The sequence below is a fragment of the Onychostruthus taczanowskii genome, unplaced genomic scaffold, assembly GCF_017590055.1.
Source record: "Onychostruthus taczanowskii isolate IOZ18803 unplaced genomic scaffold, ASM1759005v1 scaffold25, whole genome shotgun sequence".
NCBI classification, from domain to species: domain Eukaryota; kingdom Metazoa; phylum Chordata; class Aves; order Passeriformes; family Passeridae; genus Onychostruthus; species Onychostruthus taczanowskii.
Window position 1 is genome coordinate 1678949 of NW_024499796.1, and position 23150 is coordinate 1702098.

Genomic DNA, 23150 nt, shown 5'->3' on the forward strand with positions numbered 1-23150 from the left:
CAGACCTTGTGTGTGACTCCCATTGGTCAGAAGCTTTCTTGCCAATTACTTTATTGGTCAGTAACAAGTTGTTATTCTGTATTAATTAGTCACTCAAACCCTCGGTGTGTACGTGCAGGAAAAGTTGTTTGTGAGAGATGGTTTCCATTTTTCTGTCTAACAGTGTAAAACCAGTTCATACAGGTACTAGTTGTTTTTCACCCAGGAATAGATCTCTGCTAAACGTAATAGTATACAAGCACATTCTTTCCAGGGAAAGACAAGCTACATATATTTTTTAGAAAGCAGGTTAATGAGCTGTAACATCCACTTTCCTCCCCCACCCCCACGCCTTGTATCCCAAATATTGGAATAAATCACATGGGACTCCGTGTTTTTCATGTTGGAAAAAACCCTTCTTTATTCACAGAACTCCTTTTTATACAGTTTTACAGACCTTGTGTGTGACTCCCATTGGTCAGAAGCTTTCTTGCCAATTACTTTATTGGTCAGTAACAAGTTGTTATTCTGTATTAATTAGTCACTCAAACCCTCGGTGTGTACGTGCAGGAAAAGTTGTTTGTGAGAGATGGTTTCCATTTTTCTATCTAACAATGTAAAACCAGTTTATACAGGTACTAGTTGTTTTTCATCCAGGAATAGATTGTTATGCTAATGAACTGCTCTCACTAAGATTGCTTTCACATAACTGCTCTCACCAAGATTGCTTTCACATAGGAGCTTACAAAGGCCTAGCCTGGCAAGGACAGCAGGCTTGATTTTATGAAGCCTTTCTTTATCATTTTCCTACCTTATGGCAATACCCAAACACTTCTTCATGCTTGTAGGATATTGGAAGATGCTGGGTAACAATGTCTTGATATATTAATATCTGATGGTTTCAAACTGGGCTGGCACAGTAGTGCTTGGATGTTTTAAAGAAAAGGGTTTTATGTACAGAATAGGTGTTGCATGCAGCTGTCCAGCTGCATGCAACCTATCTTAGGAACCTGGGTCTACTGGAGAGTGTCAGGGAGCTGCAGATGTAGGCACAAAACCCAACTTGCTAAGCCAGGACTCTTTGAAATTACTTAACCTCTAGTTCATGTGCCTGACTGGTAGGAATCTGCCTCTTCCAGCTGTTAATCCTGGCTTGCAGTTCAAAGGCACCTGTACCTGAGCTCTAGTGACAGGAGGGCTCACCTGGGGTGGACTTGCAGAGCCAAGGACTTGCAGAGGGGGTCAGAATTGTGCCACACTTGCATCTTCTACTCTGGAACAGTGCTGGGAAAGTGTGTGAGGGGCTCTGCACACTCACATAGGAGTGGGGTGAGGCAGGGTCCTGGCAAAGAGTCCAATCAGCCTTGAAAGAGCCAATAACACTCTTCTCTTAGGAACAATGTCAGAAATTATCCTGGTTAGGCGAGGCTGTGGCTCTTGAGCTGCCCATGGTCTCACTTCCCACTTGCCTGCCTTTCTGTGCCTGCCTGCAGGATGTTCCCCACAGGTTCCCCCAGCAGAGGGTGGAGCAGTATTCCTGCCATGCATGGTGAGATGCTGCAGCTCCAGCTCTGTTGGCAGAACACACAGTGTCATTTTCCTGAGTGTTTTTGTTCTCCAGAGGCTGTGCCTGTAGCTCTGTTGGTCCTTCATAGCAGTGCAAAAACTTCTGCCTTTTCTCAAGCTGGGAATGATGCTAAAATCCCAGCCCAAACAGCACCAAGGTGGTGCTGCATCAGAACAGTGAGCGAGTTCTTGTCCAGGATGGGTCAAGAGCAAGAAAATGGAGGTTTTGCTGGTACCAGCTGAAAGATGCATGCGGTTTCCCACTGGAGCTCTGGCTGACTGTTGGTTCTCCCTGGCCAGGCACCTGTATGGAGGGCTGGGCCAGCTCACAGATGGAGTGCTGGGGCTGGATGACTTCACGCAGAGCCACCAGTACCGCGTGTGGCCGGGCTATGACTACGTGGGCTGGAGGAACGAGAGCTTCAGCACGGGCGCGGTGGAAATGGAGTTCCAGTTCGACCGCCCACGCAACTTCACCTCCATGAAGGTAACTCAGCATGGTCCCTCTCTAGGGGGACAGGCTTTGGGTCTGGGGGCTCCCAGGTTGCCTCTTTGGAGCATTGAATGGGTTGGAAGGGACCTTGAAGCTCCACCCTCTTCCACAGGCAGGGACACATCCCACTAGACCAGGTTTCTCCAAGCCCCATCCAACCTGGCCTTGAGTACTCTTCCCAAAGGAGGAGGACACAGGAAGTGCCTGTATCCTCCTGAATCCAGAATCTGAGCAGGACATATCCCAAGTTTTCCAGTGTACACAGGTGAAGCAGGTGAGAACTTGCTTCTTCAGAGCTCAGACTCTCTTCCCGGTATTTGGCTTGAAGGAATAAAAAGCAGACACCAGAAGCAGTTTTTAAGCTGCTGAGATGGATTTAGGATGTAGGATTTACTGACCCTTGAGGTAAAGGAACGTGGCTGTGCTTCCATTTTGACCAAACATTTCTCTGGATGCCTCAGCCTGTGCTTTTGCTGTGGGAAATTATTTAAACACACAGGAAAAGCACGAGTTGAACTTTGTGTCTGTAGTAAACAGCAGGATCTTTTAAAAAGGATTGGTGGCTTTTCTTGTAGAGATTTCAAATGAAGGAGAACCCACCACATCCTTAAGTAAATTGTTTTGGTGGTTACTTACTCTGGTTTTATTTTGTCTATTTTTAACTTGCAACCCTTGGCTGTTTGCCTGCTTTTGCTGGCAAAAAAAAAAAAAAAAAGAGTCCTGCCTTCTCAGAAATCTTCTGCTTCTAAACCATGATTAAACCACTCTCTTAATCTTTGCTTCAGTAAAATAAGTTGGCAGACTTTTCAATGCCTTCCTGGTGAGACCAAGGGTAATTTTTGGAGCAGTCACCTAATCCTTTCTTTGCTGATTACTCTTTCTGGTACAGAATCTGGATCTGCAGGCTTTCCATCAGATTGCAGAAAAGAATGGTACCAATTTCCTGCTTTTGGACGATTCCTCTTTGTTTGTGAATCTTGTGATGATATTAATCCTCCAAGCCAAGAGAGAGGGAGCCAGTGGTCATTAAGGCTTTGGGATCATGCTAAAAATCAGTTCCAAGTTACTAGTGTCCAGGATAAAAGTCCAGTATGGAAAGCATCACTTAGATTTTATCCCTGAGTTCACTACCCTGACATGAGTCAGTCCTTGAGATTATTTTAGGAAAGTCCCTCCCTCTCTCCCGTTTAGTTTATTTTATTGCTGGTGATTCTGCTGTCACCCTCAGGTCATTGAAAAAAGCAGCAAATAATTTTGATTTAGGAATGCATTCCTCTTAGAAAAACAGAGAAGAATTTGTGCCTTAAAATTTGTTGATAATGTTTAATCAAATTAATATAATACACAGGTCCACACTATGCTAATTGGGGACAGATGCCTTCCAAAAATATGTCTTGTAAACACAACCATCCTGATAAACCAAACACATCAGATCATAAGAACAGCTACTTCATCTAGCATCTAATTAAAAAGCTGTTCTGATTAGCATGAATTAATCTTCATTATTTATTGAATGTTGCCTCCTTCAGCTTTGCATTTCTTTTGTACAGGCCAAGTGGTCTGTGGATAATTTTTGCATCTTTTTATCTGATAGCTTTATCCCAGTCCTCTGAGCTTTCCCACTATCCAAGAAACTATTAAAAATAAATGGTACTAACATTGCAACTGCATTGCATAGGCTTGCATGCTGTAAAATTGGACTTCAGTAGGAAATGTTTGCAATAGACAATGTTTTTGTATCAGTCCAGGATGGAAACATGTCCAGCTCCTGTCCAAATATGGCACAAATTGTATATTCCAGGCATTAGGCTTTCCTGCCTGCTTATGAATGACTGTTTCTCCTTATTGAATAATGTTGTCTAAGCTTCATCTGGTCCTAATTATATGCAAATACCCTGCTTTTGTCCTTTTGCTGCTCATCAGAGCTGTTGTCCTCATTAGTGCTCCACTGCTTTTCACTGCAGGACCTTGCAGAGGCCAAGCAATTAACAGGGTTCAAGGCTGTAGGGGATTTGGAAACTGCTGCTGTCACAGTGGCAAATACTCCTCAGTCACTAGGAAATCATTCCTGGGGTCCCTGGGAGGGGTTGGACCACTGTGCTTGTAGGAATGGAGCAGGCTGAGGGATACTGAAGGCTTTGAGTGCCCTTATTTCTTCTGGTTCCTGGTCAGTGGCCACAGTGCTGAGATATTGTGGTCCTGAGCTTCAGGTCTGCATAACAGAACTCAGCTGATGCTGAGCCACCAGGAGAATGTGATGGATGCAGGCTTAGGTGATTGTTTCCCTAAAACTCAGATCCTTAGTTGTCTTTAAGGTGTGCAACCAGAGCAGGGATGTCCCAGGGGAATATCTGCTTGGGTTTGTCCTGGTTTGTGGCTTTTTGAAGGAATTAGCTTGGGCTGCAGCTGCTAAAAGTTTCTAAATGCAAAGAAATTTGGGACACAATTCTCATCTAATGGCAGAGATCAATTGTGATATGTCATAGCTCGAGCTGGTCCCTTAAAAGAGGGACCAAGGACAAAGAAATTCCTTGGGCCCCTCATGCCGGGAGGGACAGAAGAAGAATCCAAGAGCATTATTAGGGTCTGGATCCTCCATGCTCTTCATTGCTTCGTTGCCAAATGGCTGCTGTGCCATTGTTTCCACACTGGCCTTTGAGACTGGTTTCTGTGGGGGATTGGTGGGTTCAGGAGTTCATTTTTTTAACATGGTTGTTACAGTTCACAGACCAGGATCTATGGGCTGTCCACCCCAGCTATAGATCTTTGAATAATATTTAAGCTGCAGCTTTGTCTATTCTAACTATTTTTAATTATCCGATTCTTACATGCAAGTTTCACTACAATCCATCTTTACTATTATTAATGATCAGATTATTAGCTCCAGGCCTCATTCTAATCCATCTTTAACTTGCAGAACAGAGCCAAGTAGTTCAGATAAAGTTCAGCTTGTGGCCTAAAAATTCCAGCTACTTATGTCAAGCAATTCAAATAATACCAACATTTTAACACTAAGAGTTTAGGTGTGTTTTTTTCTTTCCCGTTTTAGGTTAAATGTTAAAAGAGAATTGGCCTGCAAGGCTTTAGATTAGTATGATTAATCAACTTTGGGTAACCCGTGATTAATCAGTCAAGGGTTTGCTTGATTGATTTTTATATGGGTCTTTTGAAGAGCCTGCCAGGATCTGGCTGTTAATGTAGCTTTTAAGGTAGGAGGTAAAATTCAGAGCTGCTTCAGAACAGCTTTTTGCCCAGAGTTCTCATTGCACGCTGGAAGAAGTCACTCGTTCTGCGTTCATACAGGGAGATACTGGGAATGGAAAATTTTGATGAGTGGAACACCCTTGGGGCTTGATTTGGGTGCCAGTAAATCTCCTCTCTGATGGATCCCTTCTCCTCTTCCCAGGTGCACTGCAACAACATGTTCTCCAAGGGGGTGAAGATTTTCCAGAGGGTGGAGTGTCTGTTCAAGCCCCGGCTGATCGCGGACTGGGAGCCCGAGCCCGTGGGGGTGGCCACGGTGCTGGATGACAAAAACCCCAGTGCCAGGTTTGTCACCGTGCCCCTGCAGCAGCGCGTGGGCAAGGCCATCCTGTGCCGCTTCTACTTCGCTGACACCTGGATGATGATGAGCGAGATCTCCTTCCAGTCAGGTGGGTGCTCCTGCAGCCAGGCACACCTGGAGAAGCACAGGGAGCAGAAGAGCTGCTGTGGCAGTGCAGGACTGGGGGACAGGATGAGGTTGTACAGGTGTGGAATTTTCTGAAACCCTGATGAAGGCAAGGAAATTATGAATCTGGCTCCATGTTCTTAGAAGGCGAATTTGTTATTTTATGATATTATATTATATTATATTAAAGAATGCTATACTAAAACTATACTGAACTATACTAAAGAATAGAGAAAGGATACAGACAGAAGGCTAAAAGATAATAATGAAAAACTTGTGACTTTCTCCAGAGTCTCTACCCAACTTGGCTGTGATTGGCCAATAAGTAAAAACAATTCACATGAAACCACCTGTTGGATAAACAATCTCCAAACCACATTCTCAAGCAGCAAAACACAGGAGAAGCAAATGAGATAATATTGCTTTCCTTTTTCTCTGAGGCTTCTCAGCTTCCCAGGAGAGAAATCCTGGTGAAAGGGATTTTTCCTGAAAATATGACAGTGACATACAGGCACTGAAAGGCAGTGGAGGGGCTGAAAGGTGCAGTGGGTGCTTTCCAGGCTGATGCTGATGCACATGAACAGGAGCATGACCAGGGCAACCAAAAATTGAACTGCAGAGCAGTTTGTTCTTTTTGAAACAGATCATAGGATCAGAGAGTATCCTGAACTGGAAGGGACACACAAGGATCATCCAGTAAAAGGAAAAGGAAACTTAGGTTGTTCTGTACAACCTAAAGAGAAATCCCTGTGAGCTCCTTTTTATGACCCTGGGTTGCAAACGGATTGATTCTGAAAGGTTGCACAGTGAAGCACGAAATGAAAAGCCAGGAGAGCACAGTGCTTCTGATTTGAGGAAATATCCACATTTTCAGGTCAGGTTCCTGGGCCGTGGCTGCCTGCACAATTGGCTGTGCCACAACCAGATGCACATGGATGATGGATAATTCAGCACATCCCTAGCTGATCTCATGGAATCACAGAATATCCTGAGCTGGAAGGGACCCACCAGGATCACCCAGCCCCTGTCCCTGCCCAGACCCCCCACCAAGCCCACCCTGTGCATCCCTGGCAGCGCTGTCCAAAGGCTCCTGGAGCTCTGGCAGCCTCGGGGCCGTGCCCATTCCCTGGGGAGCCTGGGCAGTGCCAGCACCCTCTGGGGGAAGAACCCTGCCCTGAGCTCCAGCCTGACCCTGACACAGTTCCCTTGAGTCCTGTCACTGGTCACCTGAGTGAAGAGACCAGGACCTGCCTCCACTTCCCCAGCTGCCTGCTGGCTATGACATTGATTTTTGCTTCTCTTTACCAAATATTTCGTTAGGAATGATTCAAGTACATCTAGAGGTGATACGATCAAGTTTAGCAGGTTAAAAAAATATTTTTAAAAAATTATTATTAAAAAAAAGAAGCTGACTTTCTTTCCTTAAATCTTAACTATGATGCAGAAGTCAATGCTGTGAGGTGCTTTAAAAGGCTCTGGAGGGAAAAGGACAAAAATTGTGGAGAAAGCTACCAGGATTGACAGGGAAAGGTGTGGCTGTAGCTCTCTACTCCAAAGTCTCTAATCAGCTGTAGTGAGAGGACATTCCTCAGGGAGGAATTCCCTGGGTGCTGCTTGTTGCTTATCTTGCAGACAGCAGCCCCTCCTATTCCTGCTCTGCTGCCTGAACATCAGCCCCCTCCTGCTGGGGTTGGGATTGCAGGGACTGCTGGAAGGAGCAGGGAGGGTTTGTTGGGCTGACACTCTGCCTTTCCTTGCACAGACATGGAGAGTGTGAATCCCAGTTTCGTCACGGTAGCCACAAGCACCACGGAGCTCCTGGAAACGGAGCACAACGCTACTGAGGGCACCTGGGGTAAGGACTTCTGCCCCTTGGCCAAGCCAGGGGCTCAGGTTGGGGAATTTCACAGGAGAATCTCAGTTAACGTGGTCTTTCCCTCCATTTCTGGAGATCTGGGGATGGCCTGATCAGTGCCTGGTGCACAGGGCAGCATGTGACAGTCCCCTGAGCCTCAGCTGGCCAGGGCTGCCCCAGAACATGGGCTTGGGGACTTGTGTGGAGCCAGTGAAACTCTGAGCACTGTCTGCTCTGGGATGGATCCACTGCAGGAATCTGTTCTGCTCACAGGAATCTTTGATTGCAGAAGTTCTCTGCATAGTTCTTAGCTCTTTGAGCCTCTAAAATGAGAATTTCTGCTAAGAGCAAAATGTGAACACAACTGGTGATAATGTTCAGGGAGCTGCCCAAGATCTTTTCTCTACCAGGCTGTAGGAAGTTGTCTGGCACAGAAAACCTCAGGTGCTTTAACCCCAGATTCTCCTTCTCTGTGATTGCAGGAACCACATCTTCTGTAACCAGCACCTGGATAGGGGAGAAGGCAGATGACTCCAACACCTCCATCCTCGTGGGCTGCCTTGTGGCTATTATTCTGCTGCTCCTGATGATTATAATCATCATTCTTTGGAAGCAATATGTTCAAAAAAGGTTGGAAAAGGTAATACAATGGGGCCATTTTGTAGACACAAGCTCAGAACTAATCATTAACCCTAATGAGCTCAGAGCTATGTGAAAAGCACAGCTCCATGGAGTAGCTGAAGCTGCTCTCACAGCAGGGAGGATGCCAGCCCTGTCCAAGATATTACTGGAAGTTGCTGTGCTTGCAGCCAAGGCATTACTTAACAACTGAGCATCACCTCAGTGTTTTGGTTTGGATTTTTTCCCCTCTCCTCTGCAGGCCCCACGTCGAATCCTGGAGGAGGATGCCACTGTTCGCCTCTCCTTCTACAGCTACACCATTGCCAACAACCAGACTCAGATCCACCAGTCAAATCCCACCTATGAACGTGCTTTCCCACTGGATTTGGAATATCACCAGCCAGCTACACTGCTCCAGAAGCTTCCAGAGCTCTCCCAAAGTGCAGAGGATTCAGGTAACATCATCAGTCTCTGGGAGCTGCATGTTTCTTCTTTTATTATTTCTGTCAGATTGTAAAATGGACACTTGTCAGTGTCCAAGTTGCCATCTTTGGCTCCTGTGCAATGCAGTAACCCAGGGAGCTCAGGCAGTATTGTGGAACCCTGGCACTTCTTGGCATGAAGCTGTGACAGCTGGAGCAGCAATCCCACTAGAGGGTCTGGCCTTGTATTGTTTTATGTGAAGGCTGTTTATTTATTACCCAGGTCATCTTTTAGCAGCTGGTTTGGGCAGTCAGAGCAATCACACATCATTTGTGGAGACGCTGCCTGCAGCACTCTTGGGAGAAGACCTTTAACACCTTTTCCTGCAGTCAGGGCTCTTTGAAATTCCTGTAGAAAAACCAGAAGGAAATAGAGCAGGGAATTGTCCGTGGTGTCCTGGCTTCCAGCCCCGGGGAGCTTTTGGACCCACACAGAAGGGAATGTTTCCAGCAGTGTTTAGTACTCAGTGAATGGAAGGGCAGTGCTGCATTCCTCACACTGACAAGTTGCTAAGATCCAGCATTATTCTACCCAGGGAGACTGATTGGATTGAACCAGAGTGTGAATCTGAAGCAGAACAAATGTTCTGTGTAATACTGACCCTGCAGGGAGTTAATTCTAAAGCATTACCCCATATTTATGTGAACAAGCTGTAAGAGGGAGAGGAGTTTGCTACCAGGGGACACGGGAAATGGAAACCTCGATCAGTTCTTGTTGCAGGAGGGAATCCAGAGCAAGTCTGACGTTGCAAACAACATCCCTGCACCAGGTAATGAGAACTGATTGTACTTAGGATGAATCAGAAACAGAAAATCACTTCAGACTCGCCTCCCTGTCTGGGCAGGACCTGTAGCTCCCATGGCTGGCTAGAACAGGCTGTGTTGAGCAGGAATTTGCTGGCAGCTCACAGGTATTGTTCTGGGTAAAACAGAGCAGTGTGTCCCTGTTGAATTAAGCCCTTTTTTGGCCTAGAGATGGGGCAACTGAGAGGTATTTTAAGAACTTTTATTTTATTTTTAGTTTTATATGAAGGGTGAGACAGTATAGATGTTATAATTTATGCTATTATCATTAGAAGGTAACTATTTCCTAATTACAATACATTTTAAGTGTATTTTGTTTATTAGCTTTTGCTATACTATGTTGTAAATGCTATAAAGCTAATTATTTAAAATTACTCTGTGTGGGTCTTACTACAATGTATCATTTTATTTCTCTAAAGTATCTAGTTTTATTTGTAAGGTTTTCAAGTTCTATTTCTCTCTTAATAATGTCTGTTTTATTTGATGGTATTTTCAAGTTAGTATTTTTTATTTCAAAGTTTGCATACAGCTGCGTGCTATGTGAGCCTTCTGTTAGGCTTTGAGAATTCTCTACATGTTTATTTCCCACGTGTCCCGTGTAGGTGTCCCTCAGCACAAGGCAGCAGGAGGCCAAATTCCCAGAGCTGTGGGGTTGGGAGGAGTGGGAACTGGGGCATAGTGGTTCTGGGGGAGCGAGGTGTGGCTCACCTGTGTCTGGCTCCCTCAGTGTGCAGCGGGGACTACGCTGAGCCCGACCTCACCAAGTCCACCCCTCACCAAGGCTTCCAGAACAACGTCCCCCACTACGCCGAGACCGACATCGTGCACCTGCAGGGGGTGACTGGCAACAACATGTACGCAGTGCCGGCCCTGACCGTGGACTCCCTGACCAAGAAGGACATCTCCGTGGGGGAGTTCCCCCGGCAGCAGCTGCGCCTCAAGGAGAAGCTGGGGGAAGGACAGTTTGGAGAGGTACGGCCATTCTGCTGCTCGTCCTCCAGCAGAAAGGAGGTGCCTGGCAGAGAGGAATCTTCTGAGGTGTTGCTCAGTGGGACTTGAGGGTTCTGCATTCCAGTGTTTTAGTTAAAGTTAAAATGCCTTTGCCCTTTTAGTTAAAATTACAATTACCATTGGGGAAAGCTGATATCCCCCAGGCCCAGCCACTGAGCCTTGTGCAGCTGTGAGGCTCTGCTCAGTACCACTGGGGTCTTCTTCAATAGACGAACTTGCAGACTTTTTCTGTTTGCTATCTATATCTCTGTAAATTCCTGCCTAGGGTTGGGAATTCAGGCTTTCACACCTTTTATGGACATCTCAAATGTGATGGCTGCCACCCACCTTTAGACATGTGGTTTTGGAAACTCTCCACAGTCCAGCTAACACTGATCCTGGCTGCTAAAACAGCTCTTCCAGTCACAGGTGGAGGTTCTGGGGGTGCTCTGCACACTGACCCAAGCAAAGACAGACATTTCCCAAGCACTGTGGCACCCTCATATTTTCTGGCATTGCTGCTTGCTCAAGCCCCAGTTTGTCAGCAGCCTCAGGCAGAATGATGCACACATCTGTCATCTGCCAAACTTTCCCTTGGCTCCTTGAGCTCCTTTCAAGTTGTTAATGTTTTCACCTCGCCTTTTCTTCTCTCTCTGCTTCATCTTCACACCATCTGTGGCTCCATCCTGAGCAGGTCTTTCTCTCTCCTGCTCTCACTTTTCCACTGTCTGTTTTCTTCCTAGCTTTTGTTCACTCACAGCCCTAAGTTCTGCTTCTCTATTACATTTTGGCAAGCACAACCCTTCACTGACTGCCTCCTGCTCTGTGATGTGCCCATCTTTGTGGTTCTTCCATTCTGACACCCCACCTTCCCTACCCCAGCCCCTTTCCTGTCCCCTCACTTCTTCCTGCCTCACTGTTTTCTGGGGAGGTGCTGACATCATCTTCCTCCTCACCTGGCTGTCAGTGCAGCCCTTTCTGCTGTTGCCTGCATCCTGCTCTGTGCTCCAAAAGTGGGACAAAGAGGATTTTCTCACTGGTTTGTTTCTGGTTTCTCCTTCCCTCTCATGCTGTCCTTCTAATAACTGTAATAACTTCTCCTCTGTATTGACTGGAGATGGCTCTCCCATCTTCATTTTCCTTGAGGATGGATTCAGAGCCTGTTCCTTTCCATGTATCACAGGCTCTTTTGCAAGTGTGCTGCATCACATTTTCCTGTTTCTCCTTCTCCTAAGTCTTTCCCAAACTGGCCATCATGTGCTCTGCTCTGCTGCTCTGGCTCTCTGTGCTCCTAGAAACAGGGCTCATTGCTTCTTTCAGGTCTCTACTTTTCCTTCCTCTCAGTCTTTTGTCTTCCCTGTTCCCACACCTCCACCCCTCCCTGGTGACACATCACCTTGGAATTACCTGTGCTTAGTCCTGTGGCTCTTCCCTGTCCCAGGTCTCATGATTGTGCTTTCCCCACAGCAGATTCATTCTCTGTGGCACTGCAGCAGCATCTTTGTATGTTCATTCCCATTCTGCAGGTTTGTCCCATTTTCTCTGCTGTCTCATTTTTTCCCTTCACCATGCTTGTGACATTACTTCTTGCTGCTTTCTTCATACAAAATTTATCATGCTCCCATTACATTTCCCTCAGTGCTGCAAGTCTCTGACTGACACATCCAGTCTGCTCCTCTTTTCCAGGCCTTTTTCCTATCCACACCCTCAGGTCTGTCTGCTTTCCCCACCCAGTTCTCCATTTGGATGCACATTCTGGTAACTTCTTAAAGTGTCTTGTCACCCCTTCTTGTACAACCCTGGCCGTAACTTTATATCATTAATCATTAATTTGTTGGAAGAAATTTGGAATTGTGTGTGGTCATTAGAGTATTTATTAGAGTATTTATCTATTTATCTCTGGGTATACCTATGGATGAGGTGTTCATATCAGGAACACATATGCACACACTTTTCTCCTTTTTTTTTTACCCCCTTCTGGAATTTGAGGATTTTGGATAACTGGCTTTGGATAATTCTTGGATTCTCCTCAGTGAAGTCTGAGCAATGCCTCAAGCCAGGCCATGGTTTGATGGTTCTGGGGTTGTGTGAGATGCTTTATTGCAGAGCAGACACATCCAGGCTCAGGAGCCTTCATGGCCATCCCCAGTAGGTGCTGGGTGAGCTGGGCTGGCCAGGCTGCTGCAGCAGTGCAGTGAACCCACTGAGGGGGGACCCACCTGGCTTTGGTCCCTGTGGGCTGCTAGGCCATGGGCTATGTTATGTCAGGATCTAGGGCCAGCCCTTGGGTCATTCCTGATCACAGCTGTGTCACCTTCACCAGATCATTCACTGGTTCATTCTGCCAGCAGTGACCCACCGGTGACCTGGCTGTGATGGTGTTTTCCTCTCGTTTTCTGTGTGTGCTCTTACAGCTGCCTCTGCCTTCTGCCCTGCAGGTGCACCTCTGTGAAGCTGATGGCCTGCTGGAATTCCTGGGAGTCTCATCCTCAGAATTCACTCACCAGCCGGTCCTTGTGGCAGTGAAAATGCTGAGATCAGATGTCAACAAAACAGCCAGGTGAGTGCACCTGCAGTGCCAGCCGGCTGGGGAGGGAAGCACACCCTCCCAAGCACAGGGCAGCCCTGGGGACTGCTGTGGGAATGTGTCTGGGGTGTATGTTCCATGTGTTCCTGCCAGGAGCAGGACACAGCAGGGAGTGGGAATAGGGGAAGCTGCAGTGTCAGCCTAAATACTGCATTAATCCTGTTTGCTGGGAGAGCTCGGAACAGTTCCACACTCGTGCGTGCAAAGTGTAAATGGCTCTGAATTACTGAGTACACAGTTCCGAGTAATTTACACTTTGCACGCACGAGTGCAAAGAGAACACAGCCCTTGTGCTGTCCTCAGACAAAGGAACAGTTCAGTTTTCAAAGGGATTCAGAGGTCTTTTCTGTTTTACAAGGAATGATTTCCTGAAGGAGATCAAGATCATGTCCAGGCTGAAGAACCCGAACATCATCCGGCTGCTGGGCGTGTGCGTGCGGGACGACCCCCTGTGCATGATCACAGAGTACATGGAGAACGGGGACCTCAACCAGTTCCTGTCCCACAGGGAGATCTACAGCAAATTTGCCATTTCAAACAACATCCCCTGTGTCACGTAAGAGAAGCTGCTTGACTTGTTGGGAGAAATCAACAAAACAGAGCTGCCAGTTTTACCTGCTGTGCCTTCCCAGCAGGGACCTTCCTGCAGCCTGGCCATTGCCATGGCACATGGACACTCCTGCCTGGTGTGGGGTTGTTCCTGAGGCCTCTGGAGGTCTGTGTTCCCCTGAAGTGCCCCTGACAGAACTGTTCTGGTCACAGAGACCACCTTAGACCTGTTTATTGAGGTGACCATCTCTTTATGTTAGTGGATATTTCATTGGTATGAAAATCAGTTGCATTACAACAAGAATTTTGAGATGAAAATCAAGAATCTCTCTTAGGCTTTTAAGAAGGTTCATATGCTCTCCGGTATCCAAAAAATATTGCATGAGAGGAGCTGAGTGTGGAGCTTCAGCAAGGCGAAGATTTTATCAGCCAACAGGAGAATCTTTGGCAAAGAAAACCACTTTTTGTCAGCAGTGACACTTGTCTCCCTCCTCAGTGGAAGGATTAAATCTGCTATAAAAGCATCTTTGCTATTGCAGAAATGCTTTTCCCTAATATATTCTGCTTGATAAGGAGTCCTGCAGTGAGCAGGAGCTGCAGTACTGCTGAGCCTTTGGTGTGCTCCTCCCCAAAGGAGTACTGGGATTTGTGGTTCAGGCACGAGGCAGGCAGGCAGAGCCAGCTCTGATGTGCTGGGCAGGAGGTGGCTGAGTTTTACCCTGGCTAGACAACACCAGCCTTGCTGCCAGGACCTGTCAGTGGTCCTGTCAGGAGTGTTTACCTGGTGTCCTGCAGTCAGGAGCTGTAGGAGGAGAGAGGATTTGTGTCTGAGAAGAAATAGATTCCAGCTCTCTCCAGTCTCTTGCCCTTTCTGCCCATCTGAAATTTCATTCACCTTTACATTGTGGCTTTTTTTTTCCTGGCCAAAGCCTCAAAATGTTCTTTCTTTATCTCCTCTTTGCTTCTCATTTGACTTCAGCACTGTCACCCAAATTGCTCTTCCTTGCTTTCCATTACTTGGCTCTCCTTCTAGTTTTTCACTGTCTCCCACTGATCCTTCAGCCTCTCCTTTTGTCCCTGCCAGGCAGACAGTGTCACACAGACAGCTCTGAAGGGGTTGTGTCCTGGCAGTGACAGGAATGCCCCAGGAGCAGCTCGGCTCTGCTGGTGCCTGTGGGCATCTCACGGATGTGACAAGGTGCAGCCATCCCACCCAGCTCCAGAGCCAGGGTTTGGTGCATCAGAGGTGGGACCAGCCCTTCCATGCACAGGGATCACACCTTCTTCAGTCCTTATGGCTCTCTGGTATTTGAAATGCATCTCCCTGCTGTCTCTGGCTGGCTGGTCACAGAATCATTTAGGTTGGAAAAGCCCTCTAAGATCATTGATGTTATCCCAGCACTGCCAAGGGCACCATGTCCCAAAAGTGCCACATCTGCATGGCTTCTAAATCCCTCCAGGAATGGTGAGTCCAGCACTGCCCTGGGCAGCCTGTGCTAAGACCTGACAACATTTTGGTGAAGAAATTTTCCCCAATATCCAACCTAAACCTCCCCTGGCCCAGCCTGAGCCGTTCCCTCTCCTCCTGTCCCTGTTCCCTGGGAGCAGAGCCCGACCCCCCGGCTGTCCCCTCCTGTCAGGAGCTGTGCAGAGCCACAAGGTCCCCCCTGAGCCTCCTTTGCTCCAGGCTGAGCCCCCCCAGCTTCTTCTCCATCAGCTTTGCTGCTCTTCCAGAGGCAGCTCTGCTCCTCTGCCTTTGGGGAGCTGCCCTGAGGCACCACAATGCTTCTGCTGAGGGTCTGCCCTCTGTCCCATCCAGTCCCACCCCAGCCTGGCCCTCTGCTCATGGAGCTGCTTGTGTGGAGCCTTGGGAACTACCTGAGCAGGGGGCAGGAGCCAAGAGGAAGCTGCTGATGGGACCCTGCCAGGGTTTAGGTGGGACAGGAAGGATGGGGAGAGCAGCCCCAGGCAGGGAGAGACCCACAGTGAGCAGGGGAAGGGAAAACCTGAGGCCTTGGAGGCTGTGCCATTCCTGTGCCACAGGCCAACAGCCAGGTTATCAGGGTACAGGGGAGTGGAAGAATTACTGCTCTGGAACCTATAAAAAGTAGGAAGAAGGACTTTTTATACAGACAGACAGTGACAGGATAGGGAGAATGGTTTTACACTGCCAGAAGACAGAGTTAAATTAGATTTTAGGAAGAAAGTCTTTACTCAGAGGATGGTGAGGCCCTGGCACTGGGTGCCCAGAGAATCTGTGGCTGTCCCAACCCTGGAAGTGTCCAAAGCCAGGCTGAAAAGGTCTTGGAATAACCTGGGATAGTGGAAGGTGTCCCTGCCCAGGGCAGGGGGTGGAACAAAATGATCTTTAAAGTCCCTTCCAGCTGAAAGCATTCCACGATTCTGTGATAGTCTCTTTCTTCTTTGTGTTCTGGAGGCAAAGACCTCTTTTTCTGATCTTTACTGGAAAAATACAAACTCTGATTAGTTTATCAGCAGTTCTGGTGGGCACTTGGTCGTGTGAAGCATTTGAGCATCAGCAGTGGGAAGCAGGCTGAGCAGCACAGAGCGATAGTGTGGGAAGGATGCTGAGAGTCTGATGGTCCAAACTCTGTCCATGTGTCCTGCAGCTTTAATAATGCTATCTTCATTTAGCTAATGGAGAAATTAAAATTAAATTAGATGGAAAATGCATCTGTTTCTATTTTCAGTAATGTTTAGCATATTTAAAACCAAGTCAACTCTCTTTAATGTGAAGTGACACACTTATGTTAATATAAGCATTCAATAATGGTGTTGTTTGAAATACCAGGCTAAGTGGTTTTTAAGATAGGAGATTCTGAGCTTAATTTTTCATGTCTCTCTGCAAAAAGTTGGTGCTTTGATGCACAAACTCTTTGAAAATCTCGAGATTAATGTTTGATATTGAAAAAAAAAGTCTAAAGGATGTCAAGTTGTAAAGACCTGAATTTCAGGAAGAGCCTGTCTGTTCCTGCTTAGTCAGCTCAGGATTTTGGCTGGAATGAGACAGTTTAGTTCCACTGTTAAGGCAGAAAATAAAACAACAGGTCACTAACACATCAAACACAATGGAGCCCTGAGTGTGGGGGAGCTCCAGTGATTTTTCTTTGTTGTGTTTCCCTTTCTGCAGCCACTCCAACCTGCTGTACATGGCCACGCAGATCGCCTCGGGGATGAAGTACTTGGCATCCCTGAACTTTGTGCACAGGGACCTGGCAACTCGCAACTGCCTGGTGGGGAACAACCACACCATCAAGATTGCAGACTTTGGCATGAGCAGGAACCTCTACAGTGGGGATTACTACAGGATCCAGGGCAGAGCTGTGCTGCCCATCCGTTGGATGGCCTGGGAGAGCATCCTGCTGGTAGGCACTGCACAAAGCTTCCCTCTCTGCTTCCTCTGCTCTTCACTGTGCCTCTGAAGCAGTGACACAGCTGTGTGCCAGGCAATCACCACCAATAGCTGTGCTGCACATGGGGAGAAACCCATGGGGTTGTGTTGGACATAACTCAGATCCTGGGAAAGGAGCCTGCCCTTGGAAATACAGAATGTCATGGACTGGTTTGGGCTGGAAGGAGCTTAAAGCCCATCCAGTGCCACCCCAGCCATGGCAGGGACACCTCCCACTGTCCCAGGCTGCTCCAATGAGGTTCCTGTGGGCTGGAGCTTGTTCTGGTCTCTCTGGATAGCATCACATCCCTCAGGCCTCATCTGGGCATGAGTGCCTGGCATTCCTGGTGGAATTTTAAGAAATTGCCTTTCTCTGCTTATCCCCCAGTTGGGAAGCTGAGAGAGGCAGGGACAAAACTTCCTGAGTTCCAAGTGTCTGGTTTGAGGTTGTGGGGTTTTTTCACATCTAAGGGTCCTGCTGTCTCCCCTCAGGAGATTTGTTTCACAGCCCAAATACATCCAGTCTGGAGTATATTTAACTTTTTTTTTCCTTGTAGTACTTGGTGAATTACTTTCTTACAACATGCTCTCCAAGTACCAGAAAAATTATAATTACCTCTGCTGTACAGGCTGCCAGGCCCAAGCTCTCTGAAATCCACCCTCTTTTCTTGCTTATGGCTGCATCTAAACCATAAATCACTCTCATCTTCCCTGTGTGAACATCTCCCAAGCCTTGACAGACTGCAGGGGTTGCCAGATAAGCCTGGGTGAAGTGGGGCTGAGATGTTTTTTGCCCAAACAGGCCCTCCAGCCCCTCAAGTGTTTTGTGTTATTTTCTGAGCAATCTTCTTTTTACTTTTCCAGAAACACATTGTTCCAAACACAGCCAGTTTGGGCACATTTTTTGAAGACAGAAAACAGGGACAGCAAGAATATCATCACTGGCTTCTTACATGTGCAAAAATCAAAATTATCTTGGGCCTTTCTCTAAGAGTCTGGAGTCTGCTCTGGCTCTGCTTTCACCCTGAGGGCTTTGCTTCCTTTTCAAAGGCTTTTTTGTGAGCTCTGGTGTTTTGGGTGGAGGTAGGCAGTGACCGTCCCCACTCCCTCAGTTTCTTTTATTCTACTGCAAACAGACTGTCTCAGGAGGGACAGGAGTCTTCTCTGGGACCTGCTCCCTGTTACAGAGCTTTGCCCCTGTGAAAACTGCACCTTCTCAGGGCTTGTGGACCCCCCACATGCTGCTGCTGCCCTGCAAAGAGCCCTGCCATGCCCGTGCTGTGGCTGGGGCAGCACAGCTGCTGTGCTGGCTCTGTCTGGAGCGTTTCCCCAGGTGCACCCTGGTGCTGGGCTGCAGGCTGGGAGGGTTTTGCTGGTCTGAGCACATCCTCTCTGTCCACAGGGCAAGTTCACCACAGCCAGTGATGTGTGGGCCTTCGGGGTGACCCTGTGGGAGATGTTTGTGCTGTGCAAGGAGCAGCCCTACAGCCTCCTCACGGACGAGCAGGTCATCGAGAACACGGGCGAGTTCTTCCGCAGCCAGGGCAGGCAGGTGAGGAACAAACAGCTCTTCCCTTCCTTCCCTCAGCCACTCCCAGCCTGCTGGATGTTCCTCCCTGCTGCCCTCACCTCAGCTGCAGCAGTCTCTGTTGCTTCTCACCTGTATCCTGTGTCCTACTTTACTTCTCACCTGTGTTCCACTCAGTTTCTCACCTGTGTCCTCTGTTCCACTCAGCTTCTCACCTGTCCTCCCTCTCCTCTCCCTTTGGGCTCACTGCACCAGTTTTCCTCTCTTGGAGTCCCACTGGAAGAACCTCTTGGCCCTGTCCAGCTTATTTCCTGTTCTAAACCACTTCACTCTGCCTGTCGTCAGCTTTTCCAGGTTCTCCCACACAGTCCTGTTGCTCCTTTCCTCTGTCAGCACTCTCCTGCCAGGGTCAGCTTTTCCAGGTTCCCCCACCCACACAGTCCTGTTGCTCCTTTCCTCTGTCAGAACTCTCCTGCCAGCATTGCTTCTGCAAGATGAGGAAGCAGGAGGGATTTGTGATGGGAAGGAGCAGTTGTTAGTTCCCAGGGATTAGGTTCTCCCTGTAGTATCTCCACACATCCAAGAAGCCTTTGGCCATCTCCAGCTGCTGAAGAGCTTTTGTGTCATTTTGTCCCCGCTGCTGCTGCCCTCAATAGATACCAGTGATGGTGCAGGACACACCATCTCCTCAGTACCCAAAGCTGTGGAGAGCAGTTCTCCCCAGAATTCGCCCTTAGCACCAGAGAATTAAGGGAAACAAAATTATATGGGGTTTACTTATCATCTCCCAAATACTAATGATTAGCCAAGAGCCTACAAGAAGTGAGCCTAAAAAATGAGAGGGAGAAATAAAGTAATTCTGCCAAGCTGTGCTGTAGACAAGCTCTAAAAGGTGTTTTTTCTGTCTCTGCTAACAAGCTGTCACGATGCTTAGAAAGCCTCATGGGCTGTCTACGGTGAGTTGAAAGTACTTGGATTTTATTGTGGTAAATTTGGTTTTGGTTTGTGTTTTGCTGTCTCTTGGAGAACAAACCCCTCAGAAGCATTCATGTTTTCTGGGGGACAAAGGCCTGTTTTGTGACCAGCTCATCAGACAAGTTGGCAAAGTGTCCGTGGTGCTGTTTGAGAGGCTCTGTCCAGACTCCACTGCCAGACTGGAGCTGGAGGGATTCCAAACACTGCATGGTGGCTGTGTCTTGTAAACCTGGAATGAAACTGTCTTTTGGTGTTACTTGAGTAAAGGTTCAGTGCTTTTGTGAGAACCCCACTGAAACACTGTGGCTCTTCCTTTCAGATCTATCTGTCCCAGACTCCTCTGTGTCCTAACCCTGTGTTCGACCTGATGCTGAAATGCTGGAGCAGGGATATCAAAGATCGTCCCACTTTTGACATGATCCACCAGTTCCTGCTAGAACAAATGGAATCAAACATTTGACTCTAGGAAAGAGGCAAACTCGAGAACAGAGTGACTTTGGGGTCTCTTTGCCTGTCCCTCACAGTCAGGCCACCTCGCTCCCCTCCCTGACTATTTCAGTTGGGACGTCCATGGCAGCTGCTCATTCTCTTGGCCATGGTCTGACACACAGGACCAGAGGATCTCATTTGGTTGAAAAATCATCTCCTCTTCTGAATCATTTCCTGGGAATACTGTGAGAGGGGTTTTGTTGGATACCCATACAGCTTTGGGCAGAAGGAATGAGCAAAGCTTGGAGGGACTTGGAGCTCTCTCCTGGCTGGAAGAGAAGGCACCGGTCGGTGAGAGTGCTGCCACTCGAGAGCAGGTTTCTGGAAGGAAAGGCTGCAGCCTTCCAGAGCTCTTCCATGGAATCTGATGGAAGTCTTGTGCACATGAGCAAATGTTTCTGTGTGCTCTTGCTACAGACAATGGTGAGAGGCCAGAAACATCTGGAGCTGGGAAATGGTTTAATGGACTTGGGAACTGACGGAGCATTGAGGAACCCTTTGGGAGTGACACTGCCAGGGTCCACAGAAGATGCTGAAACAAGAGTCCAAGATGATGTTCTGTTTTCCTGTGGTTGTTAAGCACTGCTTTGGTTATATATGTGCGTTTTCCCCACACTGGATTTTTTTTTTGTTTTCTAGAAAAAATGATTTTGAAATGAATGTTAAAGGTTAGTGGGAGGTCACTGTGTTAGAAGGTCTTCCTCTGACCTACAAATTAAGGTTAGGTTAGGGAGTTTGTATTGAGAAGTAGCTGATACTGTACTACTGTCACTATGTAGAGTTATTAACCTAATGAACTTGTAGCCACAATGGACTGATGTGCAATTAATCCTGTATAATTACCCATCAATATGAGATCTCTAAATGAATGCTGTTACGTGTGAGAGGGAACTTAGGTTGGGTGGAACCAGATGGCTGAGAGCAGAACCCTCTCTGTCACTTGTCACAGCTCCCAGGAGAGGGACAAGAGGAGCACACAGGTCACACGTGTGTGTCTGGAGCCTGAGGTTCCCTCCAGGTGTGCAGCAGGTTGGTGCCTTGGCCAGGCTGTCCCTGCCCTGTCACAGGGGCTGGGCTGGCACGTCCCCTGCTGTGGCCTGTCCTTTATCTCGGTTACTCATTGAACTTGGGGTTGCTTTTTGTGTGTCCTGTCACAAACAGCTCATTCTCTGGAGGGTTTTAGAGGGCTCTGAAATCCATTTGGAGTGAGTTAGAGAATTTAGTGTATTTCTACAATAAATCCATTGTGGATTTACCAGGTGCCTGGGGAATACTCTGCTATTCCCTCTCTAATCATTTAGCAAGATACTTAGGACCAAACCAAATATTTCATAAGCTGAGAGAAGATGAAAGCTCAGCACTTGGCTTTTTTTTTTTAAATAGAATCCAGCATAAAATGTATTTCCAGTAAAGATTATAAAGATAATTTTCATCATAGCCACAAGCATAGATGACAGGTTGGCTGTGCTGGGAGAGGGCACTGCTGAGAGGGGAATGTCTGAGTGGTTACAACACAGGCATAATTGTGCTAAAAGAAAAACCCTGCTTCTGAATGGGCAGATGCCAGGCTGCAGCATGGCATGGCTGTGTCTTCTCCTTGGGAAGGCTTCAGCCATGCCTGGGCTGTCCTGCTGGGGATCTGTCCCCACCCCATCTGCTCCTCTGAGCCCCTTTAGGGCTGAGGAGACAGAGGGGCCAAGTGCTCTAATCTCCCTGCAGGGATTCCTGGAATCTCACCTCCTGTTAGGTTTTCTTTTTTGCCCCTGTGACTGGAGTGGCTTGGGGTGAGCTGCCCTTCCCTGTTGGAGTCAGAGCCAGCAGATCCTGCTGGGTGCTGCAGTCTGGCAGACCTCTCAGCCAAGGTATTTCTGGAGCATTCCTGCCTCAGGAAATGTCCCCAGTGCCACCCAGCTGGGTGTGTGGTCTCCTGTGCCCCAGAGCTGGGAGCTCCCAGGGCAGGGAGAGTCCCTGGATGGGCTCTGGGCTTCTGTGACATGTGGGCATGCTGTTCCTCCATTGACATGGTGACATACAAAGTTTGTCTCATATCAATAAATTCTAATGATAACCTTGACAAAAGTGAATTTCCACTTCTTTTTATGTACCCAGGTGTCTGCCCTGAGAAATGACACTTTGGTGTGGCTGTTCAGTAGCTCTTTGGGGAGGATGTGACCCCTGGGGTTGGAGGGGGCAGACACAGACCATTAAAAAAAGAGATTTTTTGAAGGGAGTTTCTGGAAATGCTGGAAAAGTGCTGGCCCAAATCCCCTTGTGCTGGTGGGACCTCAGTGGGCCTGGGGTTGTTGGTTGGTGCTGCATTTCAATAAACAGCTTTTTCATCTCAGTGTTAAAATCAGATGCTTTAGGCTGGGAGGAGCCTTTATAGGTCCCTTCTCAACATGCCCACTTAAAGCTGAGCTGATTTCTAAGTTCCCTGAGGGTGCTCTGGGCTTTGAAAATTTCCAAGGTTGGAAATGCCATCCCTGACCCTGTCCCAGAGCTGTTCTGTGCCCATGAAAAACTTTATCCTTGTGCCTGGTGGGTCTTTCCCTTGCATCCTGTGCCTGTTGCCTCTTGGTCTGTCACTGCCCCCTGAGCTGAGCCCCTGTGCCCCTGGCAGAGCCACCCACCCTGCAGCCCTGGCTGGCTGGGCAGGGCTGCCCCTGCTCAGAGCTCAGGTATTTGGGCAAACTCAAATACATTTTAGGCTGAAAATAACCAGATCTCTCAGTTTAGGCACCAAGGGCAGGAGTCAAAGAAGCATTTTGATCTTCTCAGACAGAAGTTGGAGGGAAATTAGGCACCTTAACAGGTAAGAACAACCCTCAAATATTCAACAGGTGGTCCAGAGAATCTGTGGATGCCCCATCCCTGGAAGTGTCCCCAAGGCCAGGTTGGATGGGGCTTGGAGCAATCTGGGTAGTGGAACAAGATGATCTTTAAGGTCACTTCCAACCCAAACCTGTCTGGGATTCTGGGACATTTAATCAATTCCATATTCTTGAAAGAGGAAAGGTCTGGCCGGAAAGAGAAGCTGCTGCTGCTCCATCAGCAATGCAGTCAGCACTGCAGGAGTTCTGACACATCCACAACATCCCAGTGACATTTATAGGTTGAAGGCCCTGGGCCAGGCTCAGCCTGTGAAGTGTT

The 23150-nt window shown here is 47.8% G+C and overlaps 1 protein-coding gene across 3 annotated transcripts in view; it reads left to right on the forward strand.

The window, feature by feature from the left end:
* Positions 1-22079, forward strand: part of LOC121336934 (discoidin domain-containing receptor 2-like) — a 59717-nt gene extending 37638 nt beyond the window's left edge. For all 3 annotated transcript variants that reach the window (XM_041406595.1, XM_041406594.1, XM_041406596.1), the window contains exons 7-17: positions 1846-2032; positions 5445-5691; positions 7471-7563; positions 8046-8203; positions 8444-8639; positions 10198-10442; positions 12899-13020; positions 13406-13603; positions 16748-16982; positions 18411-18560; positions 19831-22079. In XM_041406595.1, the coding sequence (XP_041262529.1) occupies positions 1846-2032; positions 5445-5691; positions 7471-7563; positions 8046-8203; positions 8444-8639; positions 10198-10442; positions 12899-13020; positions 13406-13603; positions 16748-16982; positions 18411-18560; positions 19831-19971 (1972 nt within the window). In that variant the 3' untranslated portion in view covers positions 19972-22079. The remainder of the gene's footprint in view (positions 1-1845; positions 2033-5444; positions 5692-7470; positions 7564-8045; positions 8204-8443; positions 8640-10197; positions 10443-12898; positions 13021-13405; positions 13604-16747; positions 16983-18410; positions 18561-19830) is intronic.
* Positions 22080-23150: the final 1071 nt, after the last annotated feature.